The sequence below is a fragment of the Trichechus manatus genome, unplaced genomic scaffold (assembly GCF_000243295.1).
Source record: "Trichechus manatus latirostris isolate Lorelei unplaced genomic scaffold, TriManLat1.0 scaffold00038, whole genome shotgun sequence".
Taxonomy (NCBI): Eukaryota; Metazoa; Chordata; class Mammalia; order Sirenia; family Trichechidae; genus Trichechus; species Trichechus manatus.
In genome coordinates, this window is record NW_004443974.1 from 2,334,645 (window position 1) to 2,359,764 (window position 25,120).

The window sequence follows — 25,120 nt, forward strand, 5'->3', positions numbered from 1 at the left end:
CTTTTTCTGGGTAAACTTTTACATGAGTTAGTTATACAGTAGAGGTCTCATACAATATTTGTCCTTTTGTGATTGACTTATTTCACTCACATAATGTCCTCCAGTTTTGTTCCTCTTACTCTCCTGTGCTGAGTTCCTTTTGTTTGTGGATTTTTTTCCATTTCTTTTGTTTTTGTAGGTTTTCTTTTACTGAGACTTAATGTTTTTCTTCTTTATTTTGAGGAGTAGGTTTGTTAACTTTCTTTGTGGTTACCGTGAAATTTACCCTTATCTTCCTAGATTTGAACCAGTCTATTATTACTTGGTATCGCTTGACTTCCTTTCCATTAGAAGGTTCTATATCTACACCGTCTATTCCCTCTTCTATTGTTCTGATGCTGTTGTCATTTATAGATTAACCTCTCTGGTTCCCTTTTGTAATTCTTTTGGCTTTGCATAGTCCATAAGAGTTCATTTCCTAGGTTGGTATCTGGCTAGTACAACCCTGTGTCCTGTATTCAGCCTGTGGTCTGATATTGTTTGTTCTCAGATCGAAGGACTTACTTTAATAAGTCTCATAAATTGGGTTTTAACATAGTCCCTTAATTTCTGTTTATTTGGAAACGACCTAATTTCACTGTCATATTTGAATGAGAGTTTTGCAGGATATATTATTCTTGGCCGGCAATTTTTTTCATTCAAGGTTTTATATTTGTCATTCCATTGCCTTCTTGCCTGCATGGTTTCTGCTGAATAATTCGAGCTTGGTCTTATTGTTTCGCCTCTGTATGTGACTTCTTGTTTTTCTTGAGCTGCTCTCAGGATTCTTTGTCTTTGGTTTTGGCTAGTGTGATTATGATATGCCTTGGTGATTTCCTTTTGGGGTCTATCTTATATGGGGTTTGTTGAGCTTCTTGGATGGTCAGCTTTTCACCTTTCATGATACTGGGGAAGTTTTCTGTCAGCAAAATGATCCTCTCTGTGTCTTCTGTTTTCTCCCCGTTCTGGAACTCCGATCACTTGCAGATTTTTGCTTTTGATTGTATCCCTCATAATTCTCAGGGTCTCTTCATTTTCCTTCGTTCTTTTTTTCTGATTTTTCTGCAAACTGAGTTATATCCAAGTTTTTGTCTTCAATTCCACTGATCCTGTCTTCCACCATTTCAAATCTGTTCCTCAGCCCTTCTATGACACTGTCCATTTCTGAAATTTTGTTGCTTATCTTTTGGATTTCTAATTGTTGTTTTTGTATGATTTCTAGTTGTGAATTTATTTTGGCGTTTTGTTCCTGCATTATTTTCCTGAATTCTTCCAGTTTTTTGTCTCTATTTTCCATGAGTTTGTCTGCCTTTTTCATGAATTTGTCTACTTTTTCCTCATTTTTGTCTGCTTTTTGCTTCAACTCCTGGAGAATTCTGAGTATAAGAGATTTAAATTCCCTATCAGGTAGTTCTAGTGCCTTTTCTTCTACTGGAAAGTCATCTGGTGTTTTATTTTGGACGCCTACTGGAACCATCCTGCCCTGTTTTTGTAAATGTTTTGATATTGTCTGCTGTCTTCTGGGCATTCAGTAGTTATTTTTCTTGTTTATTGATTGTAGAATTGTTTGTTTTGTCCTTTTTTCTTTTAATTTGGCTATGTCTGAGCAGGTGGGCTCTGTGTTCTTTGTTGTTTGCTCATCCGTAGGCACGATACTTTTCGCCTCCTTCTCCAATTGGCAGGGTCAGTTGCTCAGATATGGTACAGTAGGGCAGGTCTAGCTGAAGAGGAGTTGCTGGGATGGGTTGTTTGTGGCACTACTACAGCCGCCAGGGCAGGTCGGTAATCAGTGCAGGGCAGGTTCCAATAGGCCGTGCCTGTGTTGCTTGGTGGTGTGATTTAAGCACAAGGTGCAGGTAGGCAGGATGGAGGGGGGAGATTGTTATGTGTGGAGCTAAGATCGGTATGGGAGAGAGGAGAGAGGAACAGGAGGCAAAAACATACAAACAAAAAAGAGTGCTAGGGGAGCTTGCTGTTGGGAGTGGAGAGATGAGAGACTACGAAAAGAAGAAAAACAAAAGGGGAAGAAGGAAGAAAAAAGAAAAGAATGAATAAAAATTAGAAAGAAAAAAGAACAGCAAAGCTTCCAGGGATCCCACTGGTGCGGCTACAAGGTTTGGGGAAGTTGTTCCCAGGTGTTGAAGTACAGCCTGGCTAGGAGGTGTAGAGGTATTCAGCGACAGGAATCCAGGAGACAGGAAGAGAAGGAAGGTATAGAGAGATGAGAAACTGAGTAATGAAGAAAGACAATAAGGGAAAAAGAGGGAAAAGAAAACAAAACAAATTAAAAAAATTAAAAAAAAAAAGAACAAGGAAATCCCCCCCCAAAAAAGAAAAAACCAAAAAGCCATGAGAAAAGAAATGTGCTCAGGGATCCCTCTGTGCATCTGTGCAAGCTGAGGGGGTAGATCCCAAGCCGCACAGTACCATCCGGCTAGAACGGGCTCCCAATTTGAGAAAAAAAAAGAAAGAAAACAAACTAACAAATGAAAACAAACAAACAAAAAAGCCCCGGGATCCCACCAGCATGGCAGCATGGACCAGGAAGCAGTTCCACCCTCGAATGGAGCTCCACAGCCCCTTAGGAAGAAGCAAAGATGGTGCACGGAGCCAGGTATTTGAGCAAAAGGAGCGGGAGGTGGTGAGAGGTAAGAAAGAAATCAAAAGAAGCGGAAAAAAGCAACATCGGCAGCCAGCAAATGGCACTCAGGGAGTTGGCCAGTGTGGGCGGGTGGAATCCAAGCATCCAGTGCTTCCAGGCCAAGAGACTGTGGCCACGGGAAGCAGAGGAGGCCGAGTGGGGGTGAAGAAGGGTGGGGGGGGTGGGAAAGCGTATATCACAAATTACCGGGTGTTCTGTCTCCTGCTGGAAGCCCCGTGAAGCTGCTTTCTCGTACCCCCTATTTGCTGGTCTCTGACAGGAGTCTAAGATGGTGGATCCGTGCTGCATTAGCTGATAGGGGACCTCTCCATGTATGTCTCCTCACTCTGTTCTCTGTCAGTTTCTTATTCCATTTGGTGCTTGGCTGAGTTCTTTATCTCTTCATTTGATGTTTAGGATTTCGGGATTGCTGTTTTCTCTGTTTGGCTTAGTTTTTTGGATCTTTGCTGTGGAGGGACAGCATGGTGCTTCTGCCTAGAGTGCCATGTTGCCAGAAGTTCTAAATAATATTTAACTGTGTTTTTGGTGACAGTTTACTCAGTAAATTAGGTTCACATTTAACAATTTCTATACATACTGTTCAGTGACATTTGTTATATTTTCCACAATGTGTCAATTCTTTTTATTAGGTCAACTGTTTTTTGACAAGGGAGTCAAGAAAATTCAATAGACAAAAAATAGTATTTTCAACAAACAATCCTGGAACAACAGGATATCCACATGCAAAAGAATAAAGTTGGAACCCTGACTCTCACCATACACAAAATTTAGCTCAAAATAGATCTTAGGCCTAACATAACAACTAAAAATATAGAACTCTTAAAACATAAGAGTAAATCTTTGTAACCTTGGGTTAGGCAATAGTTTCTTAGGCATAATACCAAAACCACAAAGTTCTGTGCTTTTTTGTGCTACAAAGAACATTATCCAGAAAATGAAAAGACAACCCACAGAATGGGAAAAAATATTTATGAATCATATAACTGATAAGGGCCTATTATGTAGAATATACAAAACGTCTTATACACAGCTGGGGAACCAATGCACCACAGCTGAAGACTTTCTTTTCAAAAGGATTCTAGCAGGCTTTGTACAAGAGTCTCTCTCTACTGTCCAGACACACATCAAGACTAATGTTTCTAATCATTACATCACTATCTACTAGTTCACCTTCCTCATTCTGCTTTAATACTGGGCTTTGTTCACCATCAGGAGTCTAATATGTCTTTGTTTAAGGTTCGAGACAAAAATAAAATATATCAACTCATAGCGACCCTACAGGACAGAGTAGAACTGCCCCATAGGGTTTCCAAGGAGCGCCTGGTAGACTCGAGCTGCCAACCTTTTGGTTAGCAGCCATAGTTCTTAACCACTACACCACCAGGGTTTCTATATCAGTCATAATCAACCAAAATTACCAGCAGCATCCAATATAGGACCCAGCATTCCACCAAGTAACTCAGTCTGAGGCTCATTCTTAATGTGTTTATTGCAAAGTAACTTCTATACCTTCATCACTTATACAGCAGGAGATGTGGTTACCTTTAACATATTAATTTAAATAAACACTAGTTTCCTAAAATAAGTGGGCATCAACTCCTTGTTGGTGCGAGGGGTGAGGGGGGCAAGAGGGGCAAAAGTATAGAAGTGAAAACGAACTTCAATCAAGCTTCCTCTAAAAGCACGAGCCTGTATTGTGGTATTATAATTCCAATTTTATAGATAAGGGACAATAATTTGCTCGAAGTCAGCCAGCATTTGAACCCCGACGAGTATGTTTCTGCAACTTCTGCTCTTTCTATTAAACCACTTGCCTCTACCTAAATGCATTTTTAAAAGAAAAATGATACTTATCTGTACACCTTTAGAAACAATATACAGAATGCCTTTATTGTGGTTCTGCTGTTCTGTTTAAGGTGGGACATTGACTGCCCTTTATATATCAACAGAAAATTAGCTTTCAAAGCTTGTCTCTCTTCCTTCGTCTCCATTCACTTGTCAACTCCATTCCAAGCTGCTTCTGCCCTCACTGCTCGACTATAGCTCCTGTTCACAAAGTCACCAATGAACTTTTTCTTGCCAAATCCAATGCATATGTTTACAGCCCTTATTTTATTAGGCTTCTTTGAAGCATTATACGTAGTTACCCATTCCCACAACACTGAAAACCCCTCCTTCTGTGTGCTTGTGACACATACTCTTTGGATTTTCCACTTGTATCACTAGTCCCTTTGCTAGTGCCTCTTCTATTTGTTCTCCAAATATCAGAAGACCCAAGATTGCAATGCTAGGATTTCTTCTTTCCTTGTCAAAACCATTTCCCTAAAGTGATCTCGGAGCCCTGGTGGCTACTAACTGAAAGGTTGGCAGTTTAAATCCACCAGCCACTCCTTGGATGAAACCCTATGGGGCAGTTCTACTCTGTCCTATATGGTCACTCTGAGTTGAAACTGATGTGACAGCATCTAACAACAACAACCAAGCGATCTCATTCATTGACCTGAGATGGCTTCATCTCATCTATAGCCTTAAACACTAGCTCTGATAGACTGCCTCTGCAAGAGTGTGCAGAAAGAGGAAAGCAGGTACAGGAGCTTGCCTATGAAGAGGCCTATTAGGAGGAGGAGGCCTGCTGGAGAGGGGTGGGAGTATCTGACTTTTGCTGTTGACCCCTAGTGACTTTGGAGCTTAGTAACATGGACAAAAATAACCTACTCAAATGAGCAAACAAAAATGAACGTACATAGAAATATACATACTGACCAGTTGTGGGCTGAGAATCCCCAAACATTTATCTTCAATGTAAAATCCTTCTCTGAATGTGAGATTTGTGTGTCCTTCTTTCTCACCTGATGTCTCTTCTTGGATGTCTCATGGAAATCTCAAACTAAAAAGGCCCCAAACCGCATTCTCAGGCTTTCTCTCCAAACCTGCTCTCACTCCAGTTTTTCTCATCTCAGTAAATTGCCTATCATTACACCAAGTAACCCAATCTGAGGATCATTCTTAATATTTCCTTCTACTTTCCTCCCCATGCACATGTAATTCACTGCCGAGTCATTGCACACGTCTAGAACATGGCCCTTCTCCAGATCCAGCGGGACCGTGTAAGTCTCAAGACTCCATCATCTCTGACCTGGACCACTGTAATAGACTCTTCCTTGCTCCCTCTGCTTCCCCTGTGCCCCTGCCCCATGGGACCCCTCTTCCCAAATACTTTTACATGTAACAGCTAAAGCTGTCTTTTTAAAATGCACACTTTGCCCTGTCACTACCCTGCTTGGTTCAACGGACAGCTCTGGCAAATATTGCAGCTCCTGTGTGTGGCTGACGAGGCTCTGGGGGCGGCAGGCCTGCCTCTCTGAGCTCTCTTGCCTGTTCACATATTCCAACACCACCGGCTTCCTACCTTTTGGTAAAGTGCCTTCAAAGGTACAATCCCTGCAGCGCGCACATATCTTTCACCTGCTGTTTACCTGACCAGCACCTACTTATCTTTTAGGTCTCAGCCTAAATAGTACTTCCTTAGAATACCAATTCTTCAATCCTCAAAACAAAATTTCATCTCTTACCCATTGCTCTCTCTCATAGTGCCCTTATTCCTTCTTACCAGAGCACTTATCACAACTCATTATCATACATGTACTTGTTTTTAATTGTTTCCTTGGGCTTCCCCCACTAGATTGTACTCCATGAGTGTGAGGGTAACGTCTGGTTTTATTAACCACTAAGACCCAGAGTCAATACACTTTTTTTCCTTAATGAAAAGAAGGAAGAAATATAGAAGAGACAAAGGAAGGCTCAAAAGAAGAAAAGAAGGAATAAAACACCAAGGTGTAGAAAAAGGAAAATATGCTTTTTTCCTGAGTCCAGCTCAAGAAATTAACATAAAACTAAAATGCAACATAACTATTAAACTGGAAGGTTCTGTCTTTCCAGGTTTTTATCCAAAGGCATGACTATTTAGCAAGTTCTACAAATAAAATGTTGTCACAAGAAAGAAAAACTCTCCCATTATAAATATTTCTGCAATAACAGGAAACAAGAAATGTGGATCTGCAAGGGATAAAATTAAATAATTTGTCCCTAAGTTGAATATCTCAAGGAGAAAAAAGAAAAAAAGGAATGCTTAAGGAAGAGAAAAAGAAAAGTGGTGCTAATGAAAATTGCCATGGGCTGGGAGTCAGGCAATAAAGTTCTGGATCCTGTTCTGCCATGAAATAGTAGAACACTAGAGAATTCACTTAATCTTCCATTGTCTCAGTTTGCGGTAAATTACTTCCAAGACAAGTATTCTCTTTCTTTAAAAAGATCCTACAGTTTTATTAGTCATGCATTTATTTAATAATCAACATGCAGTGGATTTGGAAAAAGGTATGTTTGAGCTCTGAACTGATTGTCTATCATGGTGGGTAAGAGGGATTGTCTTCTGGATTGGTTTTTGTTACCTTCGATTTTAGTGATTTATAAAACTTAAATTTGTGTTGGTTGCTCTAACTTACAACACCTTCAGAAACATCACAGAAATGCTCTCAGTAATAGATTGAGGTAAAGGAAGCCACCTAGAGGAACAATGAGTGGGAGACTCTTATATTTCTGAAACCGCAAGAATATTTTTGATAATGTTTCACAGCTCAAAGAGTATAGTCATTTTGACCAAACAAGTCTGACCCTAACAGGATTTTTTGGCTTCAACTAAATTTCCTTTAATTTCAAAGTTGACACAAATGGGCTGTCTCTGCCTTCAGAAGATCAGAACTTACTGATCTAAGAAAAGTGAGACAGCTGGAGCTCTGGGAACAGACTGAGACCGGCACCCATGGCTGAGGTGCTAAGGTGAAATGAGAAATAACACTATCATAGCATTTCAACAGAAATCAATTGACCTGGCTTGGTCAGGGAAGGAGAAACTATGGTGGTAAAAGGGTACACCATAAGACACAGTCCCTTCTTTTTTCATAGGTCTTAATTTATTCTGACGTAGTAACTTCTGGCACTTTAGAGAAAACACATAGAGATCAAAGTTGTCTTTGAGTGCACTGCTAGGAAGATCTTTGAGGTAAAGCAAATTATAGCAAGAGCTCAAGAAAAGCCATTTTGAAAAACAAGGAGACAAGATTTAAAGCTGTCCTTAGTTGCAATGGGTTACTGATTGTGCAATTTCTCTTCCCTATATCTGCCACACTGATGAATCTACACAAGATGGGCTTCAATATGTCTTATATTTGGTCACATAAAGTTACCTATGATCAGGAAGTTAAAAGTATACACCGCACGTAGAAAAGAATCTTTCAAGCTACATATTTAAGTTTAATAATGCTTTTTCTTACCTCAATAATAAAAAATATAAGTATATACTTTACATGTGATATATGAAAGCATGTTTCTTCAGTAAAATTTTACACACACACACACATATATTGTTGCTGTTGTGTGCTGTCTAGTCGATTCTGACTCATAGCAACTACAGGGCAGAGTAGAACTGCCCCACTGGCTGGCATATATGCTTTTTTAAATATGTATTAGTAAAGAGTTAGCAGAAGGTTAGACATAATTTTATTTGAAAACTGGAGAGCTTGATTATTATCAAAGCTAGTGAATCTAGAAAATATTAATGATCACTTAGAGAATCAGACCTTCTTAACTAAAAGACACCTCAGACGTCCTGTTCTCAAACACGCCCAGGATCCTGAGGTCAAATGCTACAGCCCTCTGTCCAAAAGTCCATTTCTACTATGCTGTCATGGATTGAATTGTGTCCTCCCCAAAATATCTGTCAACTTGGCTGGGTCATGATTCCCAGTATTGTATGACTGTCTACAATTTTGTCATCTGATGTGATTTCCCTGTGTGTTCTAAATCCTACCACTATGATGTAATAAGATGGATTCATGGCAGTTATATTGATGAGATCTACAAGATCAGATAGTGTCTTAAGCCAATCTCTTTTGAGATAGAGAGAATTGAGCAGAGACACATAGGAACCTCATGCCACCAAGAAAGCAGTGCTGGGAGCAGAGCATGTCCTTTGGACCTGAGGTTCCTGCACAGAGAAGCTCCCAGACTAAGGGAAGACTGATGCATCATAAGGACCTTCCTCCAGAGCCGACAGAGAGAGAAAGCCTTGTCCTGGAGCTGATGCCCTGAATTTGGACTTGTAGCCTACTGGACTGTGAGAGAATAAACTTCTCTTTGTTAAAGCCATCCACTTACGGTATTTCTGTTACAGCAGCACTAGATAACTAAGACATGGTCTGACAATTCTCCTCATGGCTAGGCACTCTCATTTCCTCTGGATGATATGACTCCCAAGTTAATCTTAATCTAAACCCAGCTTGGTTCTAACTCAGTTATTTCACTGTTCATTTGGCTCCAGTACATGCCACAGGCCTGCCATTTTGGGATTCTTTATCTTGTTACATTTTTCTTTTTGTCCAACTGTATAACCATGATCAATACACTCTCTATGGCTCAATTCCCTGTAAAATGGGGGCAACAGCTTCTAACCTCAGTGATGCTACTCTCACATGTGTGCTAAAAGAGAGGCACTGTGCACAGTACAGATTCATTATATCTGAAGGATTACATATTGCTTTCTTGTGCTTGAAGTTTATGCCTGTCTTCCTTTCAATCCACCACAAGCATGTACTCGTGTGATGTTTACTGATACGTGCTCCGATTACAGATTGAAAGCATTCACAATGTCAGCCACTGGCAGCAGTTCACCATCCTATAGCTTCTAACTTTCTTTTCTTTGTTTAACAAGGAAAACAAATATGACCAAAGGAGCTGAAGGAACAGTCTTGGAGACACACACTGTTTCTGATTATTCATAGCACAAATACCAAAGAAGCAGCAGCACTGTCAGTTTGATGTGATGCAGTGGTTAAAGTGCTCAGCTGCTAACGGAAAGGTTGGCAGTTCCAACCCACCCGCTGCTTCATGGGAGAAAGATGTGGCAGTCTGCTTCTGTAAATATCACAGCCTTGGAAAGCCTCTGGGGCAGTTCTACTCTGTCCTATAGGGTTGCTATGAGTCGGAATTGACTCGACAGCAACAGGTTAATGGGTTATCTCATCAGCATGACTCAGTCTCAGCTGTCTCCACCTTCTTGGAGTATGCGGCCTGTGTGCTGGGGTAGGGAAGCTTAACCAAGAACCTCCATGCCTCGCTTAGTTAAGTACTCCTTCTCGAAAGCCCAGCACTGCGTATGTGCCACAAAGAAAGCAAAACAAAGCAAAACGAAAAGGTATGTCTAATCTATAATGGCCTCAGGTAATCCTATTTAAATTTACTTCAGATTTAAACCAAAGGATGCAAGCCTGGCCAACAGCTATAACAAGTCATGTTAGAAACCTTAAAACTGATTTAATGGATCTCACACACACACGTATTCCAAACAAAAGAAAAATCTTTTCTCCCCCTAGGATTTCTAAAGAAATATCTCTAACTCTAGATCTCAAGTGGACTTCTTGAAATTCACAGTACAAAAATAATGTCAAAAAAAATGTAGCCAATCAGAGTCTCACCAACAGGGCTAACAGTTATTTGAACTCAGTTGGGACAATGTTTTTATTTGTTATTATTGTTGCCATTTTTTGGACCCTGAATTTTCCAGGTGCTTGCACTAGTTTTTAGTTTATGTGCCAAATACCCTTTTTTGTAGGTTCTTTTCCAAAGCACTTTCTAGAGACTCAAAGACAGACTAAGGTGTTTCATTAGATCAGATTTATAATAACCTCCAAGACAAACCGAAAAAAACAAAACCAAAAAACCAAACTCAATGCCACTGAGTTGATTCCGACTCATAGTGACCCTATAGGACAGAGTAGAACTGCCCCATAGGGCTTCCAAGGAGCAGCTGGTGGATTCGAACTGCCAACCTTTTTGGGTAGCAGCCAAGCTCTTAACCACTGCACCACCAGGGCTCCCCAGGAACCACATAAGTCAAGGAAACTCCCTCTGACCTGGGCAAGCCTGCTGTGAGCAGTGTCTCCAAGTGACTCTGCCAGTTCTGGACAGGGCTTAGTGCCAGGTGCTCACAAGGGTCTGTGCTGAATAAAAAGTACTCCTTGGAAGGGTCTCTCTGCACATTCCATTCCTGGGATGAGGGCACGTAGAGAAGAAGTCGAAAGCAAGGTTCTGTACCCAAATTTTTGAAAAGTAAACATCCCAATATGGAAACATTGCAAGACAGAAACGTATAGCTATCTTATTATCATGTAACACTGTACAAAGTTATTGAAAATAAGTAAATATATCATTAAGTGGAATTCCTCAGTCAGTCATGTGTCTATAACTATGTGAAAAAGCACATAAAAAAGGGTTTAAATTTAATCAGAAAAGATGTCACTTTCATAACTTGTATGAGCAATGTATGTACTTCAAGTCATATATTTGATTCCTTGTTCATGGGTAGCCATCTAGAGCTATGCCACTAGCCACAGGTGGCTACTAAAATGTAAGTTAATTAAAATTTAAAATTCACTTCTTTAGTCACATGAATCCTATTTCAAGTGCTCAATGGCCACCTGTGGTGAGTGCCTCCACACTGCTTAGTACAGCTCTGTAGTATTTATGTCACCACTGACAGTTCTATTGGACCACACTGACCTAGACTGTTTGAAACTCCATATACTTCTTTCCCATAAAGTGCTATCCACTTGAAAAGGATATGTAATTAAAGGATACGTAATTAACACACCAAGTGTTTCCTGCCCTTCCTTCTGAATGGCATCAAAAGCACATAAAAATAGAGTGTTAATTCTTGTTTCTTCAATTTGTGTTTTCATGTTAGGAGCTGATAGAAAAAAAAATGATTTGATGAAGTGGCATCTCTACTTTTTACTTCTGTTCTAGTACTGCTTTGAGGGTAATTTAATATTTCAAGAAAGATAACCTCAAAAGGCAATGCCAGGGCTCTTACATAAGTGTCCTTTATTGCAAGTAATACAAGACAATCTTCACACTTGAAAATCTCTGGATGATATAGCCCCTCTGGAAAACATTTTGGCAGTTTCTTATAAAACTAAATGTGCAATTACTATACAGCTCCACAACTGCACTCTTGGGCATTTATCCAAGATAAATTTGTATATGTTCTCACAAAAACCTATATACAAGTATTTATTATGGTTTTATTCATAACAGCCCAAAACTGGAAACAACTCAGATGTCCTTCAACAAGTGAAGGTTTAAAAAAACCATGGTACATCCATACTATGGAATACTATTCAGCATAAAAAGCAACAAACTATTAAAACATGCAACAACCTAAATTGAATCTCCAGGTAAGTATGCTGTGATGGTTAAGATTGTATGTCAACTTGGCTAGGCCATGATTCTCAGTGTTTTGGCAGTTGTGTAATGTTGTGATCACTTCCCTGTTGAAATTTGATATGTGATCACCCCCATGATGGAATCTGCTGAGTGGTACTGGTGCGGGCGAGGCCTGTGACAGCTCACCACCCCCTCAGCCTTCATCTCTCCACCTTCTGCTAGTTACTTCCTGCTGCTCGCCTTGCCAAGGTTTTTGGCTTGTTCTAGACCCAGCAGCTGCCTCTTGTCATCTCACCTCCTGTTCTTGGGACTTGAGCTAGCAGCTTACCTGTCAATCCTGGGATTCATCGACCTTCACAGCTTGTGAGCGGGAGCCCTGCTCCCTGACCTGCTGATCTTGGTTCGCCAGCTTCTGCGGCTATGTGAATTGGGAGAGGCCTCTACCCTGATCCATGGACTTGGAATGTTCTAGCCTCTACAATCGCGTGAGCTGTTTCCTTGATATAAATCTCTCTCTGTATGTATTTATACACTTTACTGGTTTTGCTTTGCCAGAGAACCCAGCTTAAGACATATGCTGACTGAAAAATGAAAAAAATCAATACTACCAATAGGTCTACTTCTATAAAATCTGTTGCCATCAAGTCGATTCCAACTTCTAGCAACCCTATAAGAGAGAGTAGAACTTCCCCACAGGGTTTCCAAGGCTGTAATCTTTATGGAAGCAGACTGCCACTCCTCTCTCCTGCGGAGTAGCTGGTGGGTTCAAACTGCTGATCTTTCAGTTAACAGTCAAGTGCTTAATCACTGTGCCACTAGGGCTCCTTTCTACTTCTATAACATTCTTGAAATTAATGGTTGCCACAGGTTAGAGAGGAGCCTGTGGTTATAAAACGCAACACAACACATCATTGTGGTGTTGGAACTGTTCAGTATCTTGACTGTGGTGGTCAACAAACAAACCCTTCCCTCTTCCCCTAAAACCAAAAAACCGTTGCCATCATGTGGATTACAACTCATAACGACCCTATAGAACAGAGAAGAACTGCCCCATAGGGTTTCCAAGGAGTGGCTGGTGGATTCCAACTGCTGACCTTTTGGTTAGCAGCCGAACGCTTAAGCACTACCCCAATAGAGCACCCCCCTCCTTTCCCCTAGGCACACATAAACACAAACAAGTATAAATAAAACTGGGGAAATCTGAGTAAGATAAGTGGACTGCATCAATGTCAATATCCTGGTTGGGACACTATTTTGCAAAACTTTACCATCGTGGTAACTGGCATCTCTGTATTATTTCTTATAAACTGTATGTGAATCTACAATTATCTCAATCAAAATTTCAATTAAAAAAAAAAAGGCACTCTGGGCTTAACTTATTAAAGCCTTAGCTTCCACTCTCTGAATGCTACTGATTTACTAATCATCATTTATTTACTCAGGATTTCAAGATATATAAAACTTGATACTGCAGCAATCTTTCTAGGCATAGTAACCACATATCTTGGCATTTCTAGAACAATACTAATATTTCTTGTATTTTTATTACTTTTAATAGTATGGACCATTATAAAGGTAAAAGTAAGTGCAACAATTTAAATTTTTTATGTAAGTAAACAAATAGACAAAATTCTTTGTCAGACCATGTGTTCCAATTTTTGATGGAAGAAAAAAGAAAATATGTATATGATGAGTTCAGCTAAGCAATTACCCCAGGAGTCTCCCCCAGTTTCTTGAGTACTTTTTCTTTGTGACATCAGACAACTCTGGGTGTGTTTAGTCACTCACCAAGCATGGGGTGCATCTGTGTGTGTGCAGGGGACACATGAGGCACCATCTCTGCCAGGAAACAAGTAAACCCTCTGCACAACCACTCGGACCCTGACTACTGACCCTGCTGTGGCTCCCTGGCTTCCCACCACGTCCAGGAGAGAATCACTTGGAGAAGTGTGGGCTGGAAAGTGCTGTTTTGCTTCTTCCTGCTCATGGGTCAAGTCTGTCCCCATGGTGGTCATGCCTCCACATGTAACCTGGCCGAGACATGCAAAGGGAAGAGTTTTAGTTTGACTTATGATGGCATAAGCTGTCGACTCAACAGTGACATTCCTGGGCAATCCTATGATGTAACTGCACCACACTAAAGGAATGATGAGATGGAAACAGAGTCACCTACGGCATGGTACTCTGTGTTGGCCAGGGCCCTAATACAGTAAAACCTGTGAAAGTCGGAACCTGTATAAGGTGGAAACCTGTCAGAGAAGGAAAACTCAAATATTTTACAGTGATAGAGTGACAGAAAAGTCGTAAGACTGCACCCTGTCAAAGGCAAAAAATGTACGAGACTTGGAAAAACAATGTAGTCCTGTCGACTTCCAGCTCTCACAGGTTTCACTATACTAATGAGGATGGGGGGGGGAAGATGAGCAAGAGTAACACAGGGAACTGCAGGGTGTTTCCTCCACTGGAATCATAGACTGTCCTGGGTCTTTAAAAACACATAGAAAGTCCTGTTCAGTAGTAGGTAATCATCTCATGGTAATTTACAAATATATGTTAAACAGCAATGCACTTTGAGCCATATTTTAAATCTGTTACAATTAAATTGATTAAAGAGCCCTCCCTTTTGTATAATCCCCTCCAGATTAGGATCAAAGGGAGGTTTTGCTTGATTATACACATACATAACAGCTTGTCTACTCTTTCTATGTTTGTATTACCTCTCAAGCTATTTGTTGTTCTCAGTGTTCAGTTCAGCACCAGTGATCTTGAGAACTGTGTGCTGGCAGCTACATAAACACTTATGAATGATGCTCATCCCCCTGCTAGTGATTTCAGTGGCTCCCTAAACTCATCCTGGCAGATGATCATGGCTCAGGGTCAATAAAATTCCAAAAAATAATCTCCAGAGTACAATCTCAAGCTTATCCCAAGGGGTATAAATATGTGGAAAGGAAAACATCACTTTTTTAAAATAAAAGAAGCCTTAAAAATCTTGGACAATTACAAGATGAGAACAAAGAAAATGAAAATTGTCATATATTTTAATGAATTAGAAGATTAAAAATATGTAATTAAAAAAGGAAATGCTAAAAAAGAACATGATAAAATGCTGAACTGAACTTTAATTTTTTCAGACGTAACAATAATCACAAAATGCTCTAGCATATATATTTGCTGTTTATTTGGAGGGGGACAAAAGGTAAACATTCTCACTTACACCACCAAAGTCCCTTCAGATCTGGTCACCAGTGTTATCACAAAGCAGAAAACCTGTAAGCCAGTGACAGTTTACCTGAATTTCTGGTTTTACACACTTCAATCTGAACATTTGGGCCAAAGTGATGCTTCTTCTCAGAAGTGGGGAGTCCCGGCAGTGCACCACTGCCATTCTTTCTGAGTCTTCTTTGGCAATACTTTTCTGACAAAAATAAGTATTCAGAACAACAGGGCAACTTTCATCTGGGATAATAAGTTTTTGCCTGGAAAAAAAGAAGTACAAGAGTTTATTAGCAGTGTTGGTTTCCCCTCATATTCTTGCTAAATTAGGAATGCAAAATGCAGTGATCCAACTGCCCTGAACTGCGGAAATCAAGACACCTCCTGAGTCCTAGATGCCTTTACGCTCTCTAAGGGCTGCCAATGGACCTGACTCTATTTTTCAGGGGAAAGTCCTGTGTCAGGAGAGGGAAGCATGGAGGAGAGGCTGCCTAAGTTCTTGGGCTTGTTCTCCCTCAAGTCTCCCGAATCTAGGAGACTATGACTTCAAGACAGCTCAGGGAGACAAATGGAGTGAGCAAAGACTATTGACAGGCTCACAGTAGTGCCCAGACATGACACAAATGAAGTAAAAAATGAGTACAGGAAAATATAGACAAAATTCTCATGGCTCCTCTCAGAGCTCTCATTTGAGAAAACTCCTTAATCTAATACTCATTCCTCAAAACATGTAGAGCTGCTTAATGTGAAAAGAAAATTTTAGGACTTATGCTTCCGGGAAGATGGAGCAGACATACTTTTCCCTATCACTCCTGCTAAGTAAAACTAAAAACCCTGGGCATTATATATAAAATAAACACAAGAAGATCCTGAAAGGTGGCATGAAGGTAGTCTGGCTAGGGACCTTGGGACCTAAGGGCCAACACAGTGGTGAGTTCCCTGGGATTTTTGTTTTATATATCCCAGATATGGAGCTGGATAACTTGGCAGAATAACTTGGCAACCCTGAAACACCAATGGGCATAGACCAAAAAAAAAAAATACAAAAAAAAAACAAACGAAAGGCTGCTCTCTTCAATGAAAGGAAAGGAGAGGGGCAGCCTAGTGAGACACACAACTTTTAAACAGTAACTGCTCTGTTTCAGCTAAACACCAAAACAAACAAAACAAAAACACCACCCCCCCCCAAAAAAAAAAAAAAAAAAACAACTGAAACCAAAACTGGCCCATCCCAATCCTTCGCCAGCAGAGGTCTAGTGGGGAGCCAAGACTTGCACCCTTGCTAGGCTGTAATGAGAGAACTTCACTCAGCTGAGTGATTATCAGAGAAGCAGAAGAGGGAGACAGGATTTTTATCCCCATAGGCTTGTAACAAGACCTCCTCCCTCAGCCAGTGTTGGTGGAGACCACATGAAGAGCCTGGACTTCCACCCACATCAAGCAGTAGTAACCAAGCACCCCTCCTCTTATCCTCTGCAGTAGTGTCAGAGGAGAACTAGTGGAGAGTGAGGTCTTTCATTACTGCCAAGTGGCAATGAGGCTACCCTCTACCAGTAATGAGGCGCCCCTCACCATCCCAGTCAGGGTGGTATCACTGAAGGCCGAGTGCAGAGCTGGAATTCCCGCTCTTGTCTAGCAATAATGAGGAGTCCCTTCCCCTGTTGGGGTCAACGGAAGCATAGAGGGGAACCTGGATTTCTTCCTTCACTTGGTTGTAATGAGGTAGGGGTCCCCTTCCCCTGCTACAGCAGTATCAGATAAAACCATCTATAACATGTTTAAATAAAATCCAGAGTCTCAAGACATACTACCCAAAATGTCCAGGTTTCAATCTAAAAACAACTCATCACAGTAAGAACCAGGAAAAATTTTAATTTGAATGAAAAAAGGGAATTAATAGATGCCAATGCCAAGATAACACAGATGCTGAAATGATCTGACAAAAATTTTAAAGCAGCCATTATAAAAATGCTCCAAAGAGTAACGCACGTGAGACAATTAAAAAACAGACTGTCTCAGTAAAGAAACAAAGTTTTGGCAAAAAAAGACAGAAGACCTATACAAAACAGAAATTTTTGAACTGAAAATACAATAAGAAAACTAAAAAATTTCAATAGATAGGCTCAACAGAAGAATGGAGGGGAAAGGGAAAAGAATCAGTGAACTTGAAGATAAAATAAAAGAAATAACCCAATCTGAACAGAAAAGAGAAAATCAATTGGGGGAGGGGGGAACAACCAAGACTCACCTATGGAAAGGAAGAAAGAAAAACAGAAAGTGTAAAAAACAGATAAATATAATAGGCTTTCCTATTCCTCTTGAGTTTTCTAAATTATGCTTGGTGATTGAAACAAAGATTATAACAGTCTGAAGTGGTTCTACATATATGTAGAGAAAACATTAAAATAATCATATTATATTGCAGGGGAGGATAAAGGAGCATAAAAGGAAGTGTCTACACTTCACACAAACTTGTAAATCAGTGCCAGGAGACTGTGATGAGTTATTTTATATATACATTTATGCCTAGAGCTACTACTAAAGTAGCTATAAAGAGATGCACTCAAAAACACTACAGATAAATCAAAATAAGATTCTCAAAAGTATTCAAGAAACCCATATAAAGTCAGGGGAAAAAAAAAAGAAAAATTAAAAACAGAGAGAACAAAGAGAAAATAAAAAATAAAATGCTAGACTTAAGTCCTAACTTATCAACGATTACATTAAACGTATGGTCTAAATATACTGATTAAAAGACAGAGAACGATAGCGTGGATCAAAAAGCATAATCTACCTATATGCTGTCTACAAGAACCTTGCTTCAAATATAATATATTTGTTGTTGTTAGGCGCCATCAGTTTGGTTCCCACTCATAGAGATCCTACGTACAACAGAATGGAATACTGTCCAGTCCTGTACCATCCTGACAATCATTGTTATGCTTGAGCCCATTGTTGGAGCCACTGTGTCAATCCACTTCATTGAAGGTCTTCCTCTTTTTCACGGACCCTCTACTTTACCAAGTACAATGTCCTTCTCCAGGGACTGATCCCTCCTGATAACATGTCCAAAGTATGCCATTCTTGCTTCTAAGGAGCATTCTGGCTTTATTTCTTCCAAGACAGATTTATTCATTCTTTTGGCAGTCCATGGTATATTCAATACTCTTAGCCAACACCATAATTCAAAGGGGTCAATTCTTTGGTTTTTCCTTATTCACTGTCCAGCTTTCGTATGCATATTAAGTGTCTGAAAACCCCACGGCTTTGGACAGGTGCACTTTAGTCTACAAGGTGACATGTTTGCTTTTTAACACTTTGAAGAGGTCTTTTGCAACAGATTTGCCCAATGCAATGTGACGTTTGATTTTTTGACTGCTGCTTCCGTGGGTGTTGAATGTGGATCTAAGTAAAATGAAATCCTTGGCAACTTCAATCTTTTCTCCATTTATCATGATGTTGCTTATTGGTCCAGTTGTGAGGATTTTTGTTTTATGTTGCAGTGTAATCTATACTGAAGGCTGTAGTCTTTGATCTTCATCAGCAAGTGCTTCAAGTCCTCTTCACTTTCAGCAAGCAAGGCTGTGTCATCTGCATAATGCAGGTTGTTAATGAGTCTTCCTCCTATCCTGATGCTGTGTTCTTCTTTATATAGTCCAGCTTCTTGGGTTATTTGCTCAGCATACAGATTGAATAAGTACGGTGAAAGGAGATAACTCTGATGCACAGCTTTCCTGACTGTAAATCATGCAGTATCCCCTTGCTCTGTTCTAACAACTGCCTCGATCTATGTACAGGTTCCTCATGAGCACAATTAAGTGTTCTGGAATTCCCATTCTTCTCAATATTATCCATAATTTGCTATGATCCACATAGTTGAATGCCTTTGCATAGTCAATAAAACACAGGTAAACATCTTTCTGGTACTCTCTGCTTTCAGCCAACATCCATCTGGTATCAGCAGTGATATCCCTTGTTCCATGTCCTCTTCTGAATCCGGCTTAAATTTCTGGCAGTTCCCTGTGGATGTACTGCTGCAACTGCTTTTGAATGATCTTCAGCAAAATTTTACTTGTGTGTGATATTAATGATATTGTTTGATAATTTCAGCATTCTTTTTGATCACCTTTCTTTGGAATGGGCACAAATATGGATCTCTTCCCGTCGGTTGGCCAGGTAACTATGTTCCAAATTTCACTTCCAGTGTTGCATCCATTTGTTGAAACATCTCAATTGTCAGTTCCGGAAGCCTTGTTTTTTGCCAATGTCCTCAGTGCATCTTGGACTTCTTCCTTCAATAACCTCGGATCTTGATCATATGCTACCTCCTGCAATGGTTGAACACCGACCAATTCTTTTTGGTACAGTTACTCTTGTGTGTTCCTTCCCTCTTCTTTTGATGCTTCCTGCATCGTTTAATATTTTGCCCATAGAATCCATCAATATTTCAAATCAAGGCTTGAATTTTTCCTTCAGTTCTTTCAGCTTAAGAAATGCCAACTGTGTTCTTTCCTTTTGGTTTTCTAATCTCAGGTCTTTGCACATTTCATTATAATACTTTTCTTTGTCTTCTCAAGCTACCCTTTGAAATCTTCTATTCAGCTCTTACGTGACCATTTCTTCTGTTCGCTTTAGCAACTCTAAGTTCAAGAGCAAGTTGATATTGGCATCTTTCAACATCTATTTTGTTCTTTTCTTTCTTTCCTGTCTTTTTAGTAACCTTTTGCTTTCTTCACGTATGATGTCTTGATGTCATCCCATAACTCATCTGGTCTTTGGTCACTAGGGTTCAATGTGTCAAATCTATTCTTGAGATGGTCTTTAAATTCAGGTGGGGTATTGGCTCTCTTGGACTTATTTCAATTTTCTTCAGCTTCAACTTGAACTTCCGTATGAGAAATTGATGGTCTGTTCTGCAGTTGGCCCCTGGCCTTGTTCTGACTGACGCTACTGAGCTTTTCTACTGTCTCTTTCCACACATGTAGTTGATTTGACTCCCGTGTATTCCATCTGGCAAGGTTCAAGTGTATGATCACTGTTTATGTTGTTGAAAAAAGATGAAAAATTCATTGGTCTTGTAAATTCTATCATGTGATCTCGAGTGTCATTTCTATCACCAAGGCCATATTTTCCTACTACTGTTCCTTCTTCTTTGTTTCCAACTTTTGCCTTCCAATCACCAGTAATTATCAATGCATCTTGATTGCATGTTTGATCAATTTCAGACTGCAGAAGTTGGTAAAAATCTTCAATTTCTTCATCTTTGGCATTAGTGGTTGGTGTGCAAATTTGAATAATATTCATATTAACTGGTCTTCCTTGTTGGTGTATGGACATTATCCTATCACTAACAGTGTTGTACTTCAGGATAGATTTTGAAATATTTTTTTTGACTATGAATGCAATGCCATTCCTTTTCAATTTGTCATTCCCAGCATAGTAGAACATATGATTGTCTGATTCAAAATGGCCAATATCAGTCCATTTACTAATTAAGCTAACCTATTTTTTGGTTTAAAGAAGACTTCAGAAGATATTTTTGGTTTAAGGTTTAAAGATGATATCACGATAATAGTTTCTGGGGTTCATCCAGCCTCCATGGCTCCGGAAAGACCAGATTCCATGAGAATTTAAAATTCTGTTCCATATTTCCCTCCCTTTGGATCAGAATTCTTCTACAGAATATTTGATCAAAATGTTCAGTAATGGTAGCAGGGCACCATCAGTTCATCTGCTCTATGGGCAAAAGGAGGCAGTTGTTCATGGAGGCAATTTGCCACATATTCCATTTCTTCCTCCTGTTCGTGCCTCTCCTTCTTCCTCTGTTGCTGCAGGTGAATATAGGCCAACTGTTATAACTTGGATGGCTGCTTGCAAAGATTTAAGACCTCATGCACTATGCAACTAACTAGGAAGTAGAACTGTCCCATAGGGTTTCCAAGAGTGTAATCTTTATGGAAGCATACTGCCACATCTTTCTCCACTGAGAGACTGGTGGCTTCAAAATGTTGACCTTTTGGTAAGCAGCTAAGGGCTTAACAATTGCGTGACCAATATGAGGTACAGATCTTGCTTCATTTTTTGCATGTGGAAATCCAGCACCAGCACCATTTGTTGAAGACATTCTTCCTTCCCCATTGAACTCACTTAGCACCCTTGTTGAAAATCAGTTGACCATAGATGTACAGATTTATTTCTGGGATTTCAATTCTATTCCATTGTTCTATGTGTCTATTATTAACCCAGTACCATGCTGTTTTGATTACTGTAATACATTTCGAAGTCCAGAAGTGTGAGACTTCCTACTTTGTTCTTCCTCAAAATTGCTTTGGCTATACGGGGCCTCTTGTCTTTCCATATAAAGTTGAGAATTTGTTTTTCCATTTCTGTAAAAAAATGCTGTTAGAACTTTGATCGAGATTGTGTTGAAACTACAGATCACTTAGGGTAGTGTGAAGGTTAAGATTGTGTGTCAACTTGGCTGGGCCATGATTCTCTGTGTTTATATGTGATGACTCCCATGACTGAATATGCTGTGAGTAGCCAATCAGATGAAAGGGAGTTTCCTTGGGGGTGTGGCCTGCATCTGAATATATGCAGATGTTCTGGCTTTTTGCTCACTCTGGATCCTGTGGCTGCCTCCTGTCGTCTATCACCTCTGGTTCTTGGGACTTGAGCCATCAGCTTATCTGCTGAACTTGGGATTCGTCTACCTTCACAGCCTGTGAGCAGAGCCCTGCTCTCTGACCTGCCGATCTTGGGATCACCAGCTTCTGTGGCTGCGTGAATTGGGAGAGGCCTCTAACCTGATCCACAGACTTGGGACGTTCTAGCCTCTACAATTGTGTGAGCTGTTTCTTTGATATAAATCACGCCTTACTGGTTTTGCTTCGCTAGAGAACCCAGCCTAAGACTACTTCTTTAGTCTCTTTCAGCACTGTTTTATAATTATCATTATAGAAGTCTTTCACATCCCTGGGTAAATTTATTACTAGGTATTTTATTCTCTTAGATCCTATCATAAATGGAGTTGTCTTCTTAAATTCCTTTTCAGATTTCTGATTGATAGTGTATAGAAACTCAACTGATTTTTTTTTTATGTTGAACTTGTATTCTGCAACTTTGCCAAATTCTTCTATTAGTTCTAGAAGTTTTAAGTGGATTCTTTAGGATTTTCTGTATACAGGATCATGACATCTGAGAATAGAGACAGTTTTATGTCTTTCTTTCCTATTTGGATACTTTTATTTCTTTTTCTTGCCTTATCATTCTGGCTAGGACTTCCAATACAATATTGAATAGGAGTGGTCAGAGTGGGCATCCTTGTCTTGTTCCTTATTTTAAGAAGAATGCTCTCAATCTTTCTCCATTGAGTATAATGTTGGCTGTTGGTTTTTCATGAATGTCATTATTCATGTTGAGGAACTTCCATTTTATTCCTATCTCGTTGAGAGTTTTTATCAAGAAAGGGTGTTGGATTTTATCAAATACCTTTTTTGGGTCAAATGAGATGATCATGTGGTTCTTTTCCTTTGTTTTATTAATGTGGTATTACACTGACTGATTTTCTAATGTTGAACTATCCTTGCATTCCTGGAATAAATCCCGCTTGATCATGCTTTATAATTCTTTTAATATGCTGTTCGATTCTGTTAACTAGTATTTTGTTGGCTCTTTTATCTTGATAAATTATTTCAACTTTTTGAATGTTAACTTTTCATATGTAAAATGGGGGTTGATACTTAGCTAATGGTACTGCTGTGAGATTAGGTATATATATTCATATATATAAGCAACACACATAGTGACAAATACAATGTTTGGCACACATACTAGCTATTACTTAAAGCAGTGGCTAAAAAAGCAAGATACTATTTCTAAAATCTCTAGAGGTTAACTTTTTCAACGCAAGATAGTATATCCTAAAAAATTTAGTTTTCTCCGTGTTCACATAAGTATATACATTCCTATATACAATCTGGTAATTAAAGGCCTTAAAAATTGTTCATTTTTAAGGGCTTTAATCACCCTTTTACTCCACAAGGTCACTGTTTAGCAGTTATATAATGAAATAATCAGAGAAGTGGAGAAAAAACATTTATGTACAATAATATTCACTGTAGTATTATCTATTATAGTGAAATAATGCAAACAATCTAAATTTCTAACAAAAAGTAGAAAAATACATTATGAATCAGCTACACAAAATGATAGCATTAAAAATCCTAATTAAAAAAATATTTGTAATGACATTAAGGGAAGCGCTCTTGTAATATTGTTGAGTTATAAAAAAGACTCAGGCCTATTTGAACCATGTGATCCTAAGATGGCAGGACTATATATTATTAATATAATATTTTTACAAAGAGATAGTCCTGGAAGAATGTACATCAAAAAGCTAGGTAATTTATCTCTAGATGAAAGGATTACATACAGGTGAGTTTTTATTTTCTGCCTTGTATAACTGTGTTTTTTCCCACAAAAAACATGTATTTTTTAATACTAATAATAAATAATCTATTCTTTAATAGTAAACTGACTCATACATCTACGGCTGTCTTATGCAGGGTTCTCTAGAGAAGCAAAACCAGCAAAGCATATAAACATCTATATAAAGAGATTTATATCAAGGAAATGGCTCACAAGGTTGTGGAGGCTGGAATATGCCAAATCCGTAGGTCAGGCTGGAGGCTTCTGATTCACATAGCTGCAGGGGCTGGTGAACCCAAGATCAGCAGGACAGATAGCAGGGTGTTTGCTCATAGGCTTCAAAGATCGAAGAAGCTCAAGGTCGGCAGGCAAGACTGCAGGAAAGCTGCTAGCTCAAGTCCCAAGAACTGGAGGTCAGATGAACAGAAGCCAGCTGCAGGATCCAGAGTGAGCAAAAGCCCATCGAGTCTTGCCAGAAAATCCACTTACATATTCAGTGCAGGTCATATCACCAAGGAAACTCCCCTTCAACTGATTGGCTACTCACAGCAGATTCCATCATGGAGGTAATCGCATCCTATCAAATCTCATCATGGAAGTGATCACATCATTATACAACTGCCAAACTACATCATAACTGCGAAACCGCTGAGAATCATGGCCCAGCCAAGTTGACACAACCTTTAAGATCACAACAGCCAACTGATTTTTGAGAAATGTGCCAAGTCCTTTCAATTGGGAAAAAATAGTTTCTTCAATATATGCTGCTGGGACAACTCGATCTCCACATGCAAAAGAATAACATTGGAAAAATACCATATAAAAAAATAAACTCAAAAGGATCAGTGACCTAAATAGAAGAACTACACTATAAAACTCTTAGAACAAAACATAGAAGTAGAGCTTCAAGACTTTGTTTTTGACAGCGGATTCTTAGATATGGGATGAAAAGATGGAGCAAAAAAAGACAAAATAGATATATTGGAACTTCATCAAAATTTTAAAAAATTGTGCATCAAAGTATTTTATAAAGAAAGTGGAGAGATGAACTACAGGATGGGAGAAAATATTTAGGAACCATATCTGATAAGGGCTTAATATTCAGAATATATAAAGAATTCAATGACAGTAAAAGACAAACAACCCAATTAAAAAATGGGCAAAGGACTTGAATTGACATCGTCCAAAGAAAACATACAAACGTCCAACAGGCACATGAAAAGATGCTGAACATCATTAATCTTTAGACAAATGCAAATCAAAACCACAATGAGATACCACCGCATACCCACTAGGAAGAGTATGATCAGAAAAATAGAAAACAAGATGTGTTGACAAGGATGTGGAGAAATTGGAACCCTTATGCATTTATTGCTGGTGGGAATATAAAATGGTGAGGCCACTGTGTAAAACAGTTCAGTGATTCTTAAGAGACTTGAAAGCAGGGACTCAAACAGATACTTGCACACCAATGTTCACTGTAGAATTAATCACATAGGCAAAAGGTGGAAACAA

General features: G+C 39.4%; 1 protein-coding gene across 1 annotated transcript in view; it reads right to left on the reverse strand.

Moving 5' to 3' along the window:
• LOC111820453 (DNA repair-scaffolding protein-like) overlaps window positions 1-25,120 on the reverse strand; it is a 691,204-nt gene that overhangs the window by 45,019 nt on the left and 621,065 nt on the right. Inside the window, exons 10-11 of the mRNA XM_023730855.1 lie at window positions 15,252-15,438; window positions 13,853-13,989 (exon numbers count right to left, since the gene is read on the reverse strand). Of these exons, the coding sequence (XP_023586623.1) occupies window positions 13,853-13,989; window positions 15,252-15,438 (324 nt within the window). The remainder of the gene's footprint in view (window positions 1-13,852; window positions 13,990-15,251; window positions 15,439-25,120) is intronic.